General features: G+C 49.1%; 1 protein-coding gene across 3 annotated transcripts in view; it reads left to right on the forward strand.

The window, feature by feature from the left end:
* The window catches only part of LOC119957962 (calpain-3-like), a 34,983-nt gene that overhangs the window by 5,830 nt on the left and 6,766 nt on the right, over window positions 1-22,387 (forward strand). Inside the window, exons 6-18 of one of the 3 annotated variants that reach the window (XM_038786197.1) lie at window positions 3,149-3,220; window positions 4,759-4,844; window positions 6,680-6,751; window positions 7,792-7,958; window positions 9,599-9,771; window positions 9,869-10,077; window positions 12,048-12,084; window positions 14,159-14,236; window positions 14,892-14,952; window positions 16,126-16,190; window positions 18,599-18,667; window positions 20,730-20,808; window positions 21,122-21,238. In XM_038786197.1, the coding sequence (XP_038642125.1) occupies window positions 3,149-3,220; window positions 4,759-4,844; window positions 6,680-6,751; window positions 7,792-7,958; window positions 9,599-9,771; window positions 9,869-10,077; window positions 12,048-12,084; window positions 14,159-14,236; window positions 14,892-14,952; window positions 16,126-16,190; window positions 18,599-18,667; window positions 20,730-20,808; window positions 21,122-21,238 (1,285 nt within the window). Of the gene's footprint in view, window positions 1-3,148; window positions 3,221-4,758; window positions 4,845-6,679; window positions 6,752-7,791; window positions 7,959-9,598; window positions 9,772-9,868; window positions 10,078-12,047; window positions 12,085-14,158; window positions 14,237-14,891; window positions 14,953-16,125; window positions 16,191-18,566; window positions 18,668-20,729; window positions 20,809-21,121; window positions 21,239-22,387 lie in introns of those variants that run through there. The other 2 variants (XR_005458949.1, XM_038786198.1) reach the window with 2 other exon arrangements.

The following is a 22,387-nucleotide window of genomic DNA, read 5'->3' on the forward strand; positions in this document are numbered from 1 at the left end:
TCCAATGTCCTTGATTTCTTTACTTCTCTGGGAAATGCCTTGTGATGTTTTGCACTTTACAAAATGTTTTATTGGTGTAACAGTGAGGGAGAGTGGGGAATACTCTGTTACAGTGAGGGAGAGTGGGATATACTCTGTTACAGTGAGGGAGAGTGGGGAATACTCTGTTACAGTGAGGGGGAGTGGGATATACTCTGTTACAGTGAGGGAGAGTGGGATATACTCTGTTACAGTGAGGGAGAGTGGGATATACTCTGTTACAGTGAGGGAGAGTGGGATATACTCTGTTACAGTGAGGGAGAGTGGGATATACTCTGTTACAGTGAGGGTGAGTGGGATATACTCTGTTACAGTGAGGGAGAGTGGGGAATACTCTGTTACAGTGAGGGGGAGTGGGATATACTCTGTTACAGTGAGGGAGAGTGGGGAATACTCTGTTACAGTGAGGGGGAGTGGGATATACTCTGTTACAGTGAGGGAGAGTGGGATATACTCTGTTACAGTGAGGGAGAGTGGGATATACTCTGTTACAGTGAGGGGGAGTGGGATATACTCTGTGTGTTACAGTGAGGGAGAGTGGGATATACTCTGTTACAGTGAGGGAGAGTGGGATATACTCTGTTACAGTGAGGGAGAGTGGGATATACTCTGTTACAGTGAGGGAGAGTGGGATATACTCTGTTACAGTGAGGGAGAGTGGGATATACTCTGTTACAGTGAGGGTGAGTGGGATATACTCTGTTACAGTGAGGGAGAGTGGGATAGACTCTGTTACAGTGAGGGGGAGTGGGATATACTCTGTTACAGTGAGGGAGAGTGGGATATACTCTGTTACAGTGAGGGGGAGTGGGATATACTCTGTTACAGTGAGGGAGAGTGGGATATACTCTGTTACAGTGAGGGAGAGTGGGATATACTCTGTTACAGTGAGGGAGAGTGGGATATACTCTGTTACAGTGAGGGGGAGTGGGATATACTCTGTTACAGTGAGGGAGAGTGGGATATACTCTGTTACAGTGAGGGAGAGTGGGATATACTCTGTTACAGTGAGGGGGAGTGGGATATACTCGGTGTTACAGTGAGGGAGAGTGGGATATACTCTGTTACAGTGAGGGAGAGTGGGATATACTCTGTTACAGTGAGGGAGAGTGGGATATACTCTGTTACAGTGAGGGGGAGTGGGATATACTCTGTTACAGTGAGGGGGAGTGGGATATACTCTGTTACAGTGAGGGAGAGTGGGATAGACTCTGTTACAGTGAGGGGGAGTGGGATATACTCTGTTACAGTGAGGGAGAGTGGGATATACTCTGTTACAGTGAGGGGAGGGGGATATACTCTGTTACAGTGAGGGGGAGTGGGATATACTCTGTTACAGTGAGGGAGAGTGGGATATACTCTGTTACAGTGAGGGAGAGTGGGATATACTCTGTTACAGTGAGGGGGAGTGGGATATACTCTGTTACAGTGAGGGGGAGTGGGATATACTCTGTTACAGTGAGGGAGAGTGGGATATACTCTGTTACAGTGAGGGGGAGTGGGATATACTCTGTTACAGTGAGAGAGAGTGGGATATACTCTGTTACAGTGAGGGGGAGTGGGATATACTCTGTGTGTTACAGTGAGGGAGAGTGGGATATACTCTGTTACAGTGAGGGAGAGTGGGATATACTCTGTTACAGTGAGGGGGAGTGGGATATACTCTGTTACAGTGAGGGGGAGTGGGATATACTCTGTTACAGTGAGGGAGAGTGGGATATACTCTGTTACAGTGAGGGAGAGTGGGATATACTCTGTTACAGTGAGGGGGAGTGGGATATACTCTGTTACAGTGAGGGGGAGGGGGATATACTCTGCTACAGTGAGGGGGAGTGGGATATACTCTGTTACAGTGAGGGAGAGTGGGATATACTCTGCTACAGTGAGGGGGAGTGGGATATACTCTGCTACAGTGAGGGAGAGTGGGATATACTCTGCTACAGTGAGGGGGAGTGGGATATACTCTGTTACAGTGAGGGAGAGTGGGATATACTCTGTTACAGTGAGGGAGAGTGGGATATACTCTGTTACAGTGAGGGAGAGTGGGATATACTCTGTTACAGTGAGGGGGAGTGGGATATACTCTGTTACAGTGAGGGGGAGTGGGATATACTCTGTTACAGTGAGGGAGAGTGGGATATACTCTGTTACAGTGAGGGAGAGTGGGATAGACTCTGTTACAGTGATGGAGAGTGGGATATACTCTGTTACAGTGAGGGGGAGTGGGATATTCTCTGTTACAGTGAGGGAGAGTGGGATATACTCTGTTACAGTGAGGGACAGTGGGATATACTCTGTGTGTTACAGTGAGGGAGATTGAGATAAAACCTTCAGTGTTTCTCTTAAACCTAAAGCGCAATGTCCAGGGTGGCACGGTGGTTAGCACTGTTGCCTCACAGTGCCGTGGGCCCAGGTTCGATCCCGGCCCCGGGTCACTATCTGTGTGAACGTTGCACATTCTCCCTTTATCTGTTTGAGTCTCACCCCCACATCCCAAAGATGTGCAGGGTAGGTGGATTGGCCACACTAAATTGCCCCTTAATTGGAAAAAAAATTAATCGGGCACTTTAAATTTGAAAAATAAATAAATAATAAAACACAATGTCAAGGAACAAATGAATTCCCATTAGATGTGACTCTTTATAAAACCTTAAGCTGTACAGAAATCAAGTTCTTAAGAAGCACGGTAGCACAGTGGGTTAGCACAGTTGCCTCACAGCTCCAGGGTCCCTGGTTTGATTCCCGGCTTGGGTCACTGCCTGTGAGGAGCCTGCATGTTCTGCGTGGGTTTCCTCCGGGTGCTCCGGTTTCCTCCCACAGTCCAAAGATGTGCAGGTTAGGTGGATTGGTCATAATAAATTGCCCTTAGTGTCCAAAAGGTTAGGTGGGGTTACAGGGTTACGGTGATAGGGTGGAGATGTGGGCTTGGGTAGGGTGCTCTTTCTAAGGGCCGGTGCAGACTCGATGGGCCGAATAGCCTCCTTCTGCACTGTAAATTCTATGTTCAATGAATGTCAATATTACTATGAATGACTTTGGTCAATAACTGTGGTAAGAACAATAAGTTAGCGGATGCATCGTAATCTGGCCTGTCTTGTTGTCTGACCAGGGTCCAGTGGGTGAATTAAATGAACACGGGATTGTAACGGGACATGCGTACTCCGTGACTGGTGTTGACCAGGTGAGCTGCTCCTGCTATGTGAACTGAATTCTTCCCTAATCCACTTGTTTTTGACGAAGTGTGTGAACCCTCACGTTTTCTCTGGCTGAAGGAACAAAATGGCTGACGTTCGCCCAGGCTCCCGCTGTGAAATGGTGCGGCAGGCAGCAGGCTCCCGCTGTGAAACGGTGCGGCAGGCAGCAGGGCTGGAATAATCTCCGTCCGATGATTTCTCCTCTCGTCTGCTTTGTTGCCTACCTGGTCAGGTCGCTCGTGGCCTGCAACACCGTGTGGCAGTGAACTTTGAACCTGCGGATTGAGTGGCAACACGGTAGCATTGTGGATAGCACAATGGCTTTACTGCTCCAGGGTCCCAGGTTCGATTCCCGGCTTGGGTCACTGTCTGTGTGGAGTCTGCACGTCCTCCCCGTGTCTGCGTGGGTTTCCTCCGGGTGCTCCGGTTTCCTCCCACAGTCCAAAGATGTGCAGGTTAGGTGGATTGGCCATGATAAATTGCCCTTAGTGTCCAAAATTGCCCTTAGTGTTGGGTGGGGTTACTGGGTTATTGGGATAGGGGGAGGTGTTGACCTTGGGTAGGGTGCTCTTTCCAAGAGGCGGTGCAGACTCGATGGGTCGAATGGCCTCCTTCTGCACTGTAAATTCTATGATGATAACATCTATGATGAGTGGGTGGCCCAGTGTCCCAAGATGTGACGCAGTAAAGGACTGAATCCCACATCCTTCTGATTTCTCTCACCTTCCCTCCAAAGCGCAGGCCCTTTGCTTATAGGGATGCATCTTCCCCAATATCCTTCGGATGAATCGTTAATCCGAGGTCCTAGCTGCCCATTCAGGCGGGTGTGAAGAATTGCACAGCCGGTACTTCAGAGAAGTGTGGGGAAAGTTCCCCTCGGCGTCCAGCCCAATATCTATCCTTCAACCAGCATCAGTCAACCAAATCTTCGGGTCGTTATTGCCGTTTGTGGGATCTTGCTGTGCTGAAATTGACTGCCGAGCCAGCAGGGCAGGCTTGGAGTCGTAGAGGAGGGGGCCTGTGCTGGCTGCGTGGTCTTCGACTTGCAATGTTCTCCCCTTCACGTAGCCCATTCCAGACCATCGTTAACTCACTGAGTTTAAAAAAAAGAAAGCTCTCCTTATCGGCCTCTGGTTCCTCTGCCCATTACTGTACCTTAATTCCCTGTCACTCTGGTTACCCATCCTGAGAGTGGAAACAGTTTCCTCATCGATACCCTTCGTGATTTTCAACGCCTCCGTTAAGTCTTCCCTTAACCTTCTCTGTTCTAAGGAGAATAATTCCAGCTTCTCCAATATCTCCACAGTAACTATGGTGCCCCTATGGTGGTCTTCTGATAAATCTCCCCTGCATCATCACCAAGGCCTCGACCCCCTCCCTCAGGCGGAAATGTTTTTTCTAAATTACTGGTTCTTTGACGGTCAGTTTGATCCACTGTCAGCTACCAGTAATTTGCCTGCTGCACGTTGGGGGTTATTCCAAGTTTCCTGACTCGGTAATTGCTTCTCCTTTGTTCGTGGTGCAGGTTGAGCTCCGGGCCGGCGGAGTGGAGTTGGTGCGGGTTCGCAATCCGTGGGGGAGAGTGGAGTGGAACGGACCTTGGAGTGATCGGTAAGAGGTGCCATTCGAATGTCCATTCCGGGCCTCAGCTGGAGTATTGGGTCCAGTTCTGGGCAACTGGGTACTTCAGGAAGGATGTGTTGACATTGGAGAGGGTGTGGAAAAGATTCACGAGAACGGTTCCCTGGGGTGAGAAACCTCAGTTATGAAGATAGATTTGAGAAGTTGGGACTGTTTTTTCCCTTGGAGAGGAGGCTGAAGAGATTAGATGGAGGTGTTCAACATTGGGGCAGCACGGTAGCATTGTGGATAGCACAATTGCTTCACAGCTCCAGGGTCCCAGGTTCGATTCCGGCTTGGGTCACTGTCTGTGCGGAGTCTGCACATCCTCCCCGTGTCTGCGTGGGTTTCCTCCGGGTGCTCCGGTTTCCTCCCACAGTCCAAAGATGTGCAGGTTAGGTGGATTGGCCATGATAAATTGCCCTTAGTGTCCAAAATTGCCCTTAGTGTTGGGTGGGATTACTGGGTTATGGGGATAGGGTGGAGGTGTTGACCTTGGGTAGGGTGCTCTTTCCAAGAGCCAGTGCAGACTCGATGGGCCGAATGGCCTCCTTCTGCACTGTAAATTCTATGATAAATCCGGACGGACCTGGACAGAGTAGAGAGAGAGAGACAGTCCCCATTCACCAAAGAATTCTGATCAAGAGGGTGCAGATTTAATGTAATTGTAAAAAGGGGCAGAAGTGATATTTTTATCTCCGTTATTTGATTAATTCTGGGCAAATTTCAATCCCGTGAAGCTGTTGAAGTATTTTGTTTGTGGGAGGCACGGTGGCGCAGTGGTTAGCACTGCTGCCTACGGCGCCGAGGACCCGGGTTCGAATCCCGGCTCTGGGTCACTGTCCGTGTGGAGTTTGCACATTCTCCCCGTGTCTGCATGGGTCTCACCCCCACAATCCAAAGATGTGCAGGGCAGGTGGATTGGCCACGCTAAATTGCCCCTTAATTGTACCTCGCCATTCACCTGAGGAAGGAGCCGTGCTCCGAAAGCTCGTGTTTGAATCAAACCTGTTGGACTTTAACCTGGTGTTGTAAGACTTCTTACTGTAAAAAAAATTGGCTGCTTTATATTTATTTTTCAACAAGTCTTTAGTTTGTCATCTGTGTCAACGGACCTTCGCCGGAAGGGCTTTGTTTATTACCTGCTGCCAGTTATGTAGGAGTCCTGTTTCATAATGAAATGCCGAAGAGCTGCTTGATGTGAGAGAGGGGTAATTCGCCCATTGAAATCCCATGTGGGCCGTGAATGTCTTGCCATTGCTGAGAACACGGCCAGGCCTCGCTATCTCTCGAACCATCGGCAACTCCAAATTCTGGCTCCCAAGCAGGTCTATAACTGCAAGAAGTGAAATATAAAAAGCCAGGAAGATTGCAGGAAGCACGACTTGATGTTGGTGCCTCTTATTGAAAGGAGAATTAGTCTTGGGGATTGTGCAGAACGTCCCAATGTCCAGACCCCTGCTGCATCCCTTATTCCAGGTCGCTGGGCAGGACTGTATCTGGTGTTCTCGAGTGTATCAGACTGATGGCAGGCCCTGTACTGTTAGTCTGGCCTTTAGTGCCAGGGTAGTGGGTGCCTGGAACTCGCTGCCAGAGGAGGTGGTGGAAACAGGGATTGATATCTTGACAAATACATGAATAGGATGGGAATAGGGGGATACAGACCCCGGAAGTGTAGAAGATTTTAGTTTAGACGGGCAGCATTAAAGGGCCAGGCTTAGGCTTGAAGGGCCGAAGGGCCTGTTCCTGTGCTGTACTTTTCTTTGTTCTTTGTACTGGGGGTTTGTATCTTGAATAACGAGATGTGATGTTATATTTTTATGTAGCTCTGCAGAGTGGAGCCAAATCTCTGACAAAAACTGTCCTCAGATGGGGCACCTGGAAGATGGGGAGTTTTGGTAAGAGACTGATTATAAATCTCCCCCTTCTTCCCTCTGTTGAGACGGAATGAGCTGGGCAGGCTTAGACACTCTGTGAATCTCTGACTTACACTGCCTCTTGCATTCAGCATGAAATCTTCATTTTTATCTTCAGATCCCTCCACAACCTCATCCTGTCTTTCTCTTTCCCCGATCCCCTCACCGCCACATGGGCATAAGGTGAGAGGGCAGCATGGGATTGATGTCTCAACATTTGTGAAAGATGTGAGGTGAGATGGATTGGCCATGCTAAAATTGCCCCTTAGTGTCCAAAGATGTGCAGGTTAGGTGGGGTTACGGCGATAGGATAGGGGAGTGGGCCAAGGTAGGGTGCTCTTTCAGAGGGTCTGTGCACTCTCGATGGGCCAAATGGCCTCCTTCTGCACTGTAGGGATTCTATGGTTCTATGTCTACGCTTCAGCTGGCTCAGCCTAAGCTCTGAATTCCTCTGTAAACCCCTCTCTCCTTTGAAGATCTCCTGAAAACCAAACTCGGACTCTGTCCAAGTATTGCGTTGTGTCTCACCTTGCATTATGACATTCTACTGAAGCACCTTGGGTGATTTTATTGCATTAACTGGGCTATACCAATTCAAGTTTCTGTTATCGAAGTTGAACGGGAAAGCAATCCACTGGGGGGCGTCAGTCCAGATTGTGGGTTCAAGACGCTGGAGTGAGACCTGAACCCACGACCTGATGCTAAGGCAAGAGAGTTTGAGCCATGGCTGATATCATCATTAATGATTGACAATGGGGGTGGCACAGCGGTGCAGTGGTTAGCACTGCTGCCTATGGCGCTGAGGACCTGGGTTCGATCCCGGCTCTGGGTCACTGTCCGTGTGGAGTTTGCACATTCTCCCCGTGTCTGCGTGGGTCTCACCCCTACAACCCAAAGATGTGCAGGGTAGGTGGATTGGCCACGCTAATTTGCCCCTTAATAGGGGAAAAAAAGAGAATGGGTGTCAGCTGTTGCTCCTCCTGCTCATTAACCCGATTATTTTCCATGTTTGTTTTGATCAGGATGTCCATTGAGGATTTTAAGAACAATTTTGACTGTGTGGAGATTTGCCACCTGAGTCTCGATCAGCTGTCCAATCCGGCTGGGAAGCTGAAACCTTGGCAAGAGATGATATACGAGGGACGTTGGATTCGAGGCTTCTCAGCTGGGGGCAACCTGCGTCACAAGGGTAGCTGACTGTCAGTAAATACTCCTCTTCCGATTTCCCCCACACCCCATTGCTGGATTCCTACTTCTTCTCCCTACTGACCCTGACCCATTCTCAGGGCGGCACGATAGCACAGTGTTTAGCACTGTTGCTTCACAGCGCCATGTCCCAGGTTCGATTCCCGGCTTGGGTCACTGTCTGTGCGGAGTCTGCACGTTCTGCCCGTGTCTGTGGGGGTATCCTCCGGGTGCTCCGGTTTCCTCCCACAAGTCCCGAAAGACGTGCTGTTAGGTGAATTGGACATTCTGAATTCTCCCTCTGTGTACCCGAACAGGTGCCGGAATGTGGCGACTAGGGGCTTTTCACAGTAACTTCATTGCAGTGTTAATGTAAAACTACTTATGTCAATAAAGATTTTTTTTTTAAAATTAGTTAAATGGGAGCTTCTTTATAAATTGAGGGAATGTCGGCATGAAATTAGGGCAGCACGGTGGCGCAGTGGTTAGCACTGGGACTGCGGCGCTGATGACCTGGGTTCCGAATCCCGACCCTGGATTACTGTCCGTGTGGAGTTTGCACATTCTCCCCGTGTTTGCGTGGGTTTCACCCCCACAACCCAAAGATGTGCAGGGTAGGTAGATTGGCCACGCTAAATTGCTCCTTAATTGGAAAAAAACTTGGGTACTCTCAATTTTAAAAAAAATGTCAGCAGGATTTTGAGGGGTGTCGCTGTCGAGCTCAATGCTGCCTTCGCCTGGTGTTCCCTGTAAACCTGAGCCCATCCAAATCTCTGCTGCCCCTACCTTACTCCCATCAAGTCCTGTTCACACCTACACTCACATTAGCTCCCAGCGTAGAGGCTTAATTAAAAAAAACCTCTCATACTGTGATCCAAATTTCCCAACAGTCGTTTTACTCTGAAATCTCCTCCAGCCCCACAACCCTCTGAGATCGCTGTGCACTTCCATTCCTGGCCTCCTGTGGGTTCCTCATTTTCCTCACCCCAACATTAGCGTCCGTGCCTCCAATCGCCTGGGAGCTAAACCTCTCTGCATTTCCCTCCTTTCTTTAAAATTCTCACTCAGGCCTTCCCTTCCTCCGACCAAGCTATTTAGCTCCTTGTGTGGCTCAGTGTTCGATATTCGTGGTGATTTAACGATGCATGCCCATCGTTAGTGTGTCTTAATCCCCATGTGCGATGGATCATCCGCGAGTTAGTGGGCGTGTGTTGTGCTCTGGTGCCTAAAGGGGTTGGAGTTAGAACATAGTAACATACAGTGCTGAAGGCAGCCATTCGGCCCATCGAGTCTGTACCGACCCACTTAAGCCCTCACTTCCACCCTATCCCCGTAACCCCTCCTAACCTTTTTGGACACTAAGGGCAATTTATCACGGCCAATCCACCTAACCTGCACATCTTTGGACTGTGGGAGGAAACCGGAGCACCCGGAGGAAACCCACGCAGACACGGGGAGAACGTGCAGACTCCGCACAGATAGTGACCCAGTGGGGAATCGAACCTGGGACCCTGGTGCTATGAAGCCACAGTGCTAGCCACTTGTGCAACCGTGCTGTCCAAAGTTGTTTCTGTGTCGAGTTCTTTCCGATGCCCCATGTCTCCGATCAAGTGCGCATGATCGTTTTTGACCTCCTGCTTTCAGACAAATACTACTGGATGAACCCACAGTTCAAACTCTCCCTGTTTGAAGAAGATGATGATCCTGACGATCCCGAGGTGACCTGCACATTCCTAGTGGTCTTGATGCAGAAACACCGGAGAAGGATGAAGCTCCAGGGAGTCAATTTCCTGTATGTGGGGTTTGACATCTTTCAGGTGAGTTTGCACCACATGGTCCCAAAGCTCTTCCACCACTAACCTCTGACTGTAAATCAGTAACGACAGCCCTTGCTGCATCTCTACTCTTTCACAGGGAGACCCCGCTAAAGCTTACTTGACGTACGAGGATTTGCAGAAAGCAGTGCCTGTGCTGTCCGTTAAGGAGCACAAGAACAGCTCCGAGGTCATGCAGCGTGGCTGCCTCCCCCCAGGACACTACACCATCATCCCATCGACCGCTAACCCCAACGAAGAGGGAGAATTCCTCCTGCGAGTCTTCACCGAGAAGGGGAACTCCGCAGCGTAAGCAGGCTTTTCTCTATCCCAGAATGCAAATGGCCTGGGGTGAGGAGGCGTTTTGTTTTACGCTGTGAGATGTGGTCGAGGAGGGGGGGCTGCTGGTGGAAGCAGGTTCGATACAAGGTTATGAAAGGGAACTGGATAGATCCCAGCAAAAGGAGATACTGGCAGGGAAATAGCAGGAGAGTCGGTGTAAATGGTCGCCATAGTCGGCCGTCCCTCGATTTGGAGTCAATGCCTACTCAGGGTCACGGGTTTCTGCCAGGGGTTGTTATGTGACTGGATGGGCCGATTCTCGACCCGCAAATCTTTGGGCGCATGGTGGGGGGGGTGGGTGGGAGGGGGCAGGACGTCCCACGAGGCAGTGGGATCCACAGCTCAGAGTTTGCTAACGTCTCTGCCGTCACCCTGCCTCACCAATGAGACAATGAAGGCTCGAACCTATCAATTGGGTGACTCATTCAAAGGGCCAGCATGGAGATGATGGGCTGAACAGCCTCCATGTGTGCTGTACTATTCTGTGAAGAGCAAATGGCATGATGGGAAGGGAGAGAATTATTGGATGGAACCCAGCCACGGAAGGTTGATTCAAAGACATGAAACCCGTGTGTTTGCCCAGCTGTTTAAACCCCAAGCGGCAATTCCGTAGAAGATTCAATCCTTCCTCAAATGGAAGGTTTGTTCAGTAGACGGTCAGGCAGATTAACGTAAGTTGTGTTAAGGTTTCACTGAGTTGAGGAGAGGCCATAATCAGGAACCATCTCAAAAGGGTGGCTTTCTCTCACCAATTGCCTCCCCCTCTTCTAATCGTTGATCTTTCATTAAGGAGAATCTCCACTGGCTCCTTTAGCCAAAGATTTATAATTCACCCATGAGCCTCGATGGTTAGTGGCGACAGAGAAGGAACATGGTTAATCCTTGCGCATTGCCCACAAGCGTGGCCTTTCCAGCAGTGCTGACCGATAACAATTAGTAGAGGCAATTCTGCCTGATTTCCCCACACACTCAGACCCTGGAATGTGAGGCTAACTTCCTTGTGCCCCTGACAGATCACTGTGTCTACCAAGGATTTAACCTTGGATGTGGCGGTCCGTCTGAGTCAGCGATGGCGGTTTTACCGTCGAGACATTGAAGAAACAAGAGATTTAGCTCCTCCGATGTTTTTTTTTGTTCAGGAAATCCACCTCTCGCAGGAGATTAAGTCAGGAAGGTGTGTGACGTGATTTACCCAATTTTTCAAGATTGTATTGAAATCCCAAAGGCCGGGAGCAGTCTTTGCTCAGAGTTTAATTTGCCAAATACTTTTTTTTTTTTCAAATTTAGATTAGCCAATTATTTTTTCTAATTAAGGGGCAATTTAGCGTGGCCAATCCACCTACTCTGCACATTTTTGGGTTGTGGGGGCGAAACCCACGCAGACACGGGGAGAACATGCAAACTCCACACGGACAGTGACCCAGAACCGGGATCGAACCTGGGACCTCAGCGCCGTGAGGCGGTTGTGCTAACCACTAGGCCACCGTGCTGCCCTGGATCGAACCTGGGACCTCAGCGCCGTGAGGCGGTTGTGCTAACCACTAGGCCACCGTGCTGCCCTTAATTTGCCAAATACAAGGTAATTCTCAAACCCTATGATTGAACTTGCCTGGGATAAAGTCAGTCCGATTCTCCTGTTTATTGAACTAGGCCCAAAGAGGCCTCAGTCACTGCTGATTAGGCCACCAGACAGCAGGCCCAGCCAACTCCCAGGAGCAGGTCGAGGCCTGCCCACTGCAGTTATACGGCCAAGTCAGGAGGAAGTTAATTGAAAGGGTAGACAATAAACAGAGGAATGCTTTTGCCAAAATCCCTGACCTTTATCACGGAACAGCCTGACTTTGAAACTCTTGAGCTATAGACAATGAAGTGAAATAAATCACCCATATTATTCTCGGGCAGAGAACCTGGACTAATTAATGTTTCTCTCTTCCCAGGCCTGCAGAGAGGAACACCTCATCTGATATTCCTCAGGCAAGTACAGACATATAGGTGTGTATGTGGGTGTCTGTCTGTGCGCGTACTAATGCGTGTGTGTATGTAAATATATATACGCACATGTATGTGTGTGTCTTTGTGTGCATCTGCACAGAGGTGTATGTTTAGATTTATTGTCATGTGTGTCGAGGTACTGCACATTCTCCCTGTGTCTGCGTGGGTTTCGCCCCCACAACCCAAAGATGTGCAGGGTAGGTGGATTGGCCATGCTAAATTGCCCCTTAATTGGGAAAATGAATTGGGTACTCTAAATTTATTTTTTTTAAATGTGTGTCGAGGTACAGTGAAAGTATTGTTCTGTGTACAGTCCAGATAGATTGTTCCATACATGAAAAACTTAGGACATACGATAAATACAGAATGGAGACACACAGGCATCGGGTGAAGCATACAGGAGTGTAGTACTGCTCAGTAGAGAAGGTGTGTGGAGAGATCGGTTTAGTCCATAAGAGGGTCATTCAGGAGTCTGGTGACAGCGGGGAAGAAGCTGTTTTTAAATATGTTAGTGCGTGTTCTCAGACTTTTGTATCTCCTGCCCGATGGAAGAGGTTGGAAGAGAGAATAACATGGATTGGAGGGGTGTTTGATTATGCTGGCTGCTTTCCCCAGGCAGCGGGAGGTGCAGAGTTAATGGGTGGGAGACTTGTTTGTGTGATGGACTGGTCTGTGTTCCCGACTCTCTGAAGTTTCTTGCGGTCCTGGGCCGAGCAGTTGCCATACCAGGCTGTGATGCAGCCCGATAGGATGCTTTCTATGGTGCATCTGTATGAGTTGGTAAGAGTCAATGTGGACATGCTGAATTTCCTTAGTTTGCTGAGGAAGTATAGGCGCTGTTGTACTTTCTTGGTCGTAGCGTTGACGTGGGTGGGCCAGGACAGATTGTTGGTGATGTGCATGCCTAGGAATTTGAAACTGCTAACCATCTCCACCTCGGCTCCGTTGATGCTGACAGGGGTGTGCACAGTACTTTGCTTCCTGAAGTCAATGACCAGCTCCTTAGTTTTGCTGACATTGAGGGAGAGATTGTTGTCGCTGCACCACTCCACTAGGTTCTCTATCTCCCTCCTGTATTCTGACTTATCATTGTTTGAGGTCCAATCCACTATGGTCGTGTCATCAGCAAATCTGTAAATGGAGTTGGAGCCACATTTTGCCGTGCAGTCATGTGTGTAGGGAGTATGGTGTGGGGCTACGTACACAGCCTTGTGGGCTTACCTATACATGTTTGTGTTCGGAGCTGAGGACCCGGGTTCGATCCCGGCTCTGGGTCACTGTCCGTGTGGAGTTTGCACATTCTCCCCGTGTCTGCGTGGGTCTCACCCCCACAACCCAAAAAGATGTGCCGGGTAGGTGGATTGGCCAGGCTAAATTGCCCCTTAGTTGGGAAAAATATATATATGTTTGTTTCTTTTATTCCCATTATTGGGATGTGGGCATTTTCAGCAAGGCCGGAACTTATTGCCTATCGTTACAAATGGCAGTGGTGAGCTGCCTTCTTGAACAGTCTCTAAGGTGTAGATACACCCACCGTGCTGTTAGGGAGGGAGTTCCAGGATTTTGACCCAGCGACAGTGAAGGAACGGCGGTGCAGTTCCACATCAGGCTGGTGTGAGAGACCCGGAGGTGCACTTGCAGTTCTTGAGGTGGTAGCGAGCCGAGGCTTTGAAAGTTGCTGCTGAAGGAGTCTTAGCGAGTTGCTGTAGCGAAGCTTCCAGATGGTGCGCACGGTAGCCAGGGTGTGCTGTGGTGAGAGAGCGAGTGAATGTTTTAATGTGGTGGTTGGGGTGCCGATCACTTGTAACGAGCAGTAATCTTGTCCGTGAATAAGTTGGTTATTCACCATTAATTTTTCCTTGATGATTCGGCTGAGAAATGTAGATTAGATTATGAAGCTCCGAGCTTTTGTTCTCAGTCTTCGAGTTTACCAATCTTGTGAATAAATCAAGTAGTAGCCCAATTAAATGATGTATTTTAGTGGGATAGACGTGATGATCATGCATTGTATAAGGACTGAGCTGTCAATATTGAGTGTACAAACTTTAATCGTCAGGATTCACCAGTTCTGGAACCCTGTCCACTTCCCTCGGCTGCGGAATCCAAGGAATTGTTTGACACATTCTGTGGATCGGTGAGTTTGCGTTTATTCACCTCTAGAGATTGCCTCTGTCCTCTTATCAAGGTGCTGACTTCATTCCGGGCTAATCATGCCGGCAAGTTAATCGCACGTGTGGGGAATCGCCCCCATTTATTTCCCAAAGAGGTTGTTTGATCAGCTTCAACAGTTGGGGCAATGGGAACGCGTGTAAGGAAAGTTTACTAAGTGATGCAATTAAAGGGAAGTTTGTCATTTTGTTCCTTTTTTAAAAATAATTTTTATTGAAAATTTTTTGCAAAATATATAACAACAAACAGTAACAAACACCAATAAAACAACATAATAGGCATAACACCCCTAGACCGTAACAACGCATATATTGAGCCCCCCCCCCAAACCCGATAAACAACAAGAGAACTTAAAAATAAATTAAATAAACATAGTCAACACCCCCCCCCCCCGGTTGCTGCTGCTGCTGACCTAGTTCCTTATCGTTGAGCCAGAAAATCGAGGGAAGGCTGCCACCTCCTAAAGAACCCTTGTACCGATCCTCTCAGGGCGAATTTGACCCCCTCCAACTTGGTCATTTTGTTCCTGTGTATCACTCCTAGTATTGAGGAGATTGGGAGTTAGAATCGTATAACCAGTTATGCTCTTGTTCTTCACTGAGATCTGATTGTTCTTTCAGGATGAAGCTATCTCAGCGTTGGAGCTTCAGAAGCTACTGGCAGAGATCCTGCAGAAAGCTGGTAAACACACTCGCTTTGTTGGGGCTGTGCCTCAGAATAAGGAGACACAGAGAATATCGCCCCCTCCAGATTCACCCAATTCCAAGGACAGGTCGCGTACACTAGACTTGCATTTGCTAGAGTAAAGAAGATTAGGGAGTGATCTAATTTGTGTGTTTAAGATAATTAAGAAAAGACAGAGGGCCGCACAGTGATACAATGGTTAGTACTGCAACCCTAGCGCCAGGGACCCGGGTTCGATTCCCGGCTGGGTCACTGTCTGTGCGGAGTCTGCACATTCTCCCCGTGTCTGCGTTAGTTTCATCCGGGTGCTCCGGTTTCCTCCCACAGTCCAAAGATGTGTGGGTTAGGTGGATTGGCCGTGATAAATTGTCCCTTAGTGTCCAGTGCCAGGGTTAGGGTCCGATTCGGGTGACTGTGTGGAGTTTGTGCGCCCTCCCTGTGTCCATCTAGGATTCCTCCGGATGCTCCGGTTTCCTCCCACAGTCCAAAGATGTTCAGATAGGTGGATTGGGCACGCTAAATTGCCCCTTAGTGTCCAAAAGTTTAGGCGGGGTTACGAGGACAGGGTGAGGCCTAGGTAGGGTGCTCTTTCGGATGGTCGGTGCACACTCGATGGGCCAAACGGCTGCACATCTTTGGACTGTGGGAGGAAAGGTGAGGGTAGGTGAGCTTGGGAGTGGGCAGGGTGGATGGGCGAGCGGACATGGGTAGAATGCTCTTTTGAAGGGTCGGTGCAGGCTGGATGGGCTGAGTGGCCATCCTGTATTGTATGGATTCTATGATAGTTAGAGGAGTCGATAGTTTCTGTCTATCGACCCTCTTCCCTCAGGCAGGAGGGAGACCAGAACAAGGGGATTAACCGATTAACCATAATGTTCAGGAGAGATGTCCGAAAGCACATCTTACACAAGGGCTGGCGGAGATTTGAAACTCTCTTTTCCCCGGTTTAGCAAACTCCTCCCTAAACCTCTCCGCCTCTCTCTGCCCCTTTGAGACATTTCTTAAAACCCACCTCCCTGATCAAGCTTCTGGTCACCTGTCCAAATATCTCCTTGCGTGCCTCAGTGTCAGATTTGGTTTTATGATGTTTTTGTGAAGTGACTGGGGCTGTTTCAGAATGTGAAAGGTACTGTCTCAATATCAGTTGTTGTTGTTGTTTTCTCAATCTAGGTCTCAATGAGAAGTGGGATGAGTTTGGCCTGGATGCTTGCAAGATCCTCATTTCCCTGACAGACGTATCCTGCTTTAGGGTGTGTTGTAGAGGCACCAGTCATGGCGATGGTTAATTCTTTAGTTTTACTATTTTCTCTCCCCCCAGGCTTCAGTAGCTAGAGGAGCGATTCCTCACACGCAAGGCTAGATGTCCCACGCGGCTGTACGTTACTGCTGGAAGCGACACAGTTACTTTAACCAGATTGAGTGCTTTTTGGCAATTCAACCGTGAAGGCAGTGCAACGGACACTGACCCTGTCTTACCACACACTTTCCAGCAAGGGACGCTGAAGAGCAGCCAGGAGTGGAAGGAATGCGAGCTGATTTAATAATAATCTTTATTAGTGTCACAAGTAGGCTTACTTTAACACTGCAGTGAAGTTACTGTGAAAAGACCCTAGTCGTCACACTCCGGCGTCTGTTCGGGTACACTGAGGGAGAATTCAGAATGCCCAATTCACCAAACAATCACATTTTTCGGGACTTGTGGTAGGAAACCGGAGCACCCGGAGGAAACCCACGCAGACCCGGGGAGAACGTGCAGACTCCGCACAGACAGTGACCCAAGCCGGGAATCGAACCTGGGACCCTGTTGCTGTGAAGCAACAGTGCTAACCACTGTGCTACTGTGCCGCCCTTTATTTTTACCCCTCAAGCCCATTTCATTGAATCATATGATAGAATCCCCTACAGTGCAAAAGGAGGCCATTTGGCCCATCAAGTGTGTACCGACCATCCGAAAGAGCACCCTACCTAGGCCCCTTCCTGTCCTCGTAACCCCACCTAACCTTTTGGACGCTAAGGGGCAATTTAGCGCGGCCAATCCACCCAACCTGCACGTCTTTGGACTGTGGGAGGAAACCGGAGCATCCGGAGGAAACCTGGACAGACACAGAGAGGGCGTACAAACTCCACACAGACAGTCACCCGAACCGGACCCTAACCCTGCAGCTTGGAGGGTTAGCGTCACCACCGTGTCACCCAAAGGCCAATTCTAGCGTCTGACAACCACACAGAACCTTTTAAAAGTAAATATTTTGATCTAAAACTCCAACAGTACAAAGTAAGGAAGCAGAGTGCAGGGCAGGAGGCCACAACAGGCACACGAATAGGAGAGATACGTGTCCCCACAGAGCTAACTCTGCATACAGCTCTGAGACTGATATAATTGTCTGATAATCTAGATGGATTTCAGCAGCACCTGACGTCAGGAGGCATTCCTGGTTACACAATGGGAAGCTCTCACGTGATGGGCTGTTTCCACCTCCAGCCCTCGCCACGTGACAAAGTGGGAATTTGAACTGTGTTGTCTGGGCCTGTAACTGGAGACAGAATATTCACTGAGGCCGACGTGGGCACTTTGCCCACAATAGCAGACATTGCTGCTGACTTACTTAAGCACCCTGTCTGTGCTGCAGCGTTCTGTGCGAGCCACTTTTCTGCATTTTTAAAATACAATCTATAATATTTTTGGCATTCAAAGCTTTTCAAGCAATTTTGAGGCCTTCAGTTCAGGGCCTTTCCGAGGTTGACGAGGATTTGACCCGGCATTTCTCCGAGGTGCCTGCAGCTCTGCTACTGTTAGAACATAGAACAGTACAGCACAGAACAGGCCCTTCGGCCCTCGATGTTGTGCCGAGCAATGATCACCCTACTTAAACCCACGTAACCCGTATACCCGTAACCCAACAATCCCCCCATTAACCTTACACTACGGGCAATTTAGCATGGCCAATCCACCTAACCCGCACATCTTTGGACTGTGGGAGGAAACCGGAGCACCCGGAGGAAACCCACGCACACACGGGGAGGACGTGCAGACTCCACACAGACAGTGACCCAGCCGGGAATCGAACCTGGGACCCTGGAGCTGTGAAGCATTGATGCTGACCACCATGCTACCGTGAGGCCCTAAATGTTGGTGAATTCCATTTTGTTTAGAGGGGAAATTGGAGGACGGGAGTGATGTCCCAGACTGAGCGTGTGTGCAGGGCCATGAGGCCTGGAGCCTGACTGTCCCCCTGGAATGGGTTAGAAAATAGGTCAGGTAAAGTCCTCTTCATTTCAAGTGACCCGAGGCTGCTTTCCCCTTTGAGGGGGTGGGGGGGGGGGGGGGCTGACTGGTGGTGGTTTAACCTGAGGATCGCCACACCTCAGGCGAGGGGCAAGATTGAGAAGGCGGGGCCTTCATAAATAACCTCAGGCGGTACGGGGAATTGAACCCGCGCTCCTGGGCCTCGCTCTGCTTCGAGAACCAGCCGCCCAGCCCACTGAGCCAAGCCGCCCCTGTGTTAGAGAATAACACTCAAAAGACGGGGAGAAAGCAAATATATCTTTTCATTGGCAGTTGATTGAGTACGAGCTTTAATAACGCTTCCTGATGTCACATCTCTTGCTAGCTGAATAATTCCTTAACTTGGGATCAACTCAGAGACGTGGATTTGGAAAAATGGGATTTACAGAATTCAGTAATCTCTGGAGTAAAATTTGCCAGTGGACGGTGAGTCTAAGGAGAGCAGCAGAGTTTAATGTAACTACAGAGGAGGGGCAATGATAAGTGGAACTGGGTGGAGGTACGAGGACTCATCTCCAGGACCCTCCTGACTGTGTGCTACAGGGCAGGGAACTGAATGTGGTGCTTCCCTGGTCTGTACGTGCTTGCTTTGTCTTGCTTGGGGCAGAGACGGGTAAGGGGAGATCTAGTAGAAAAGTTAAAAATTATTACAAATCAATTGTTAAAACTTTGGTAGTTGCTCCCTATTTAGTCTATGCACGTCAGTAGAGACTGGGTAACCAGAACATAGTTTATATTGGCGCTCGTGTGCTGAACAGTCCCATGTCCAGCTTGTCTGGCTTGAAAACCTCAAGTTCAGGTGGAAATGAATCATATTTGTAATTTACAGCACAGAAACAGACCATTCAGCCCCTCTGGTCGATCCCAGAAGATGGTGGGATGGAGGGTGTTGCACTTTGCTGAATTCTTCAGTAAAGTTCAGCAAACATGCTGCAATGAGGTCATCCAAATATTGCTGTATGCATCATAACTCGCCTCGACTCCCGTACATTCTCCTCGTGTTTTACTGACCGATACTGCTCCCCAGTCCTGCAGTGCCTCCGAGTTCAAATTCTCATCCTCGTGTTTAAATCCCACCCGAACCTCGATCACTCCCCATCTCCCTACAGATTCCGTTACTCCTCCAGTTCTAGCCTCTTTCACGTTACCGATTCCCATCGCCCAGCCCTTGGAGGCTGTGTCCATGGCCATTCATAGATTATCATAGAATTTACAGTGCAGAAGGAGGCCATTCGGCCCATCGAGTCTGCACCGGCTCTTGGAAAGAGCACCCCACCCAAGTTCAACACCTCCACCCTATCCCAATAACCCAGTAACCCCACCCAACACTAAGGGCAATTTTGGACACTAAGGGCAATTTATCATGGCCAATCCACCTAACCTGCACATCTTTGGACTGTGGGAGGAAACCGGAGCACCCGGAGGAAACCCACGCAGACACGGGGAGGATGTGCAGACTCCGCACAGACAGTGATCCAAGCCGGAATCGAACCTGGGACCCTGGAGCTGTGAAGCAATTGTGCTATCCACAATGCTACCGTGCTGCCATGTGGGCCCTATGCTCTGGGATTCCATCCTTAAACCACTTCACCTCTCTACCTGTCCTAAGATGCCCCTTTCTAAACCCCGTGTATGACTGTCTTGCCTCCTAACCTGCCTATGAAATGCTGTGCAAATCCAAATTGTTGCAGTTCAGGTTTTACTTCCATCACAGTAAGGGTTTTTAAAAAAAATCATTCATAGGATGTGTGCATCACTGGCTAGGCCAACATTTATTACCCATCCTTATAATATCTTTATTAGTGTCACAAGTAGGCTTACATTAACACTGCAATGAAGTTACTGTGAAAAGCCCCTAGTCGCCACATTCCGGCGCCTGTTCGGGTACACGGAGGGAGAATTCAGAATGTCCAACTCACCTAACCTGCACGTCTTTCATGACTTGTGGGAGGAAACCGGAGCACTCGGAGGAAACCCACGCAGGCATGGGGGGAACATGCAGACTCCGCACAGACAGTGACCCAAGCTGGGAATCGAACCCGGGGCCCTGTGAAGCAACAATGCTAACCGCTGTGCTACTGTGCCACCTAATTGCCCTTGAACTGAATGGCATATGCAAAAGGAGGCCATTTCAGAGCGGCAGTTAAGAGGGGAGGTAACAAAAGTGTGTCTGAAGCTGAGGAGGAGTCACTGTCCGTGTGGAGTTTGCACATTCTTCCCGTGTCTGTATGGGTCTCACCCCCACAACCCAAAGATGTGCAGGGTAGGTGGATTGGCCACGCTAAAAATTGCCCTGAATTGGATTATTTTTTCAATCCTAATTTAGGAGGTTTAGCTCCATCGTTATTGGAGTGGTGCAGGAAGGAACAATAATTAACAGAAGCAATTTATAAAGGAGACTCTACTAATTAATTGCACAGCTAAAGCAATATAAAGTTGACTACTTTTGCAACAAATAACCTTGTGCTATTTCTTTCATTTCCTGCAGCGAGTGTTCAGTCAGTTCGATAAGAATGGATCAGGGGCCATGGACAGTCAAGAAATGTTTGGTGCCTTGCAAGCAGCAGGTGGGGCTATAGAGCTAACTTCAGTTTTGTCGAGCAATGGTCTGAATGCGCAGGCGGGAGATAGCTGCTGGTGGTAGGGAGTGAGCACTGCAACTTAACTTTGAATTTGCACCCCAGCTGAGGTTAGATGGCCATTTCTTTCCCAGTGAAGTCTTTTCCCAAGCGGGAATGGATTAACCGGTCCTGGATGTGAACTTTTGCACTTGTTCCTTTTATCAAATGTTTAAATATCCGCGTAACAGAGTTGGATCTGACTTGCCCTGCTGACGCATTGCTCAAAGTTTCGTCTCCTTATTTTACTGTTTTTCCCTAGGATTCCAGGTGGATGAGTTCTTGATGCAGTTGATCGGATTGCGATACACGGACCCCGATCTGACCTTCAGTTACGTGAATTTTATTTGCTGCCTGGCGAGGTTGGACACTATGATCCGTGAGTACTTTTCTTCCTGCCCTCAAGTATGTGCTTCGGGAGCCGTGCAAATGGCCTAATTCTGCTCCTACATCTTGTATCTCGTGGGACTCCTGATTCACAGCAATGTGGTTGACTCTTGAATGGCCTCTGAAATGGCACAGCAAGCCACTCAGTTATATCAAACTACTTCAAAGTAAATAAAAAAGAATTAAAACTGAACGGATCACCCGGCATCGACCCAGGCGCTGTTGAAGGCAAGCCCAGTTCTGTCGAAATAAAGTTCTGTCCACCCTACAAAGTCCTCCTAACTAACATCCGGGGGCTTGTGTCAAAGTGGGGAGAGCTGTCTCACAGACGAGGCAGTCAACAGCCTGACCTAGACATACTCACAGAATCGGACCTTACAGAAAATGTCCCAGACAACCATCACCATTCCAGGCAGGTGGGGCACAGACGGGAGGGAGTTGCCCTGGGAGTCCTCAACGTCGACTCTGGACCCCATGAAGTCTCATGGCTTCAGGTTAAAGATGGGAAGGGGGGGAGGGCAGCACGGTGGCACAGTGGTTAGCATTGCTGCCTCACGGCGCTGAGGACCCGGGTTCGAATCCCGGCCCTGGGTCACTGTCCGTGTGGAGTTTGCACATTCTCCCTGTGTCTGCGTGGGTTTCACCCCCACAACCCAAAGATGTGCAGGGTAGGTGGATTGGCCACGCTAAATTGCCCCTTAATTGGAAAAAATAATTGGGTAATCTAAATTTATATTTAAAAAAACATGGGCAAGGAAACCTCCTGCTGATTACCACATGCTGGCCACCATCAGCTGATGAATCAGCTCTCCTCCATGTTGAACAGCACTTGGAGGAAGCACTGAGCGTGGCAAAGGCACAGAATGTAATCTGGGTGGGAGGACTTCAATGTCCATCACCAAGAGTAGCACTGTAGTACCACCACAGACCGAACTGTCTGCTAGACTGTGTCTGCGACAGGTGATACATTTACTCTAGGAGCTGCATTCGTTGACTATCTCTTGTTGAGGTAAGGGTATTAAGAATAAACTGGATTCAGAAAGGCCAGGATAAGAGTCAGGGAACCAGCTCTCAGTTAGTAAGCTGGTTGGTTTTGTTTTAAACAAGAGTCCAACATTTCTATAGTCACTTTTCTGGTGCT

Source organism: Scyliorhinus canicula, chromosome 27 (genome assembly GCF_902713615.1).
Source record: "Scyliorhinus canicula chromosome 27, sScyCan1.1, whole genome shotgun sequence".
NCBI lineage: Eukaryota > Metazoa > Chordata > Chondrichthyes > Carcharhiniformes > Scyliorhinidae > Scyliorhinus > Scyliorhinus canicula.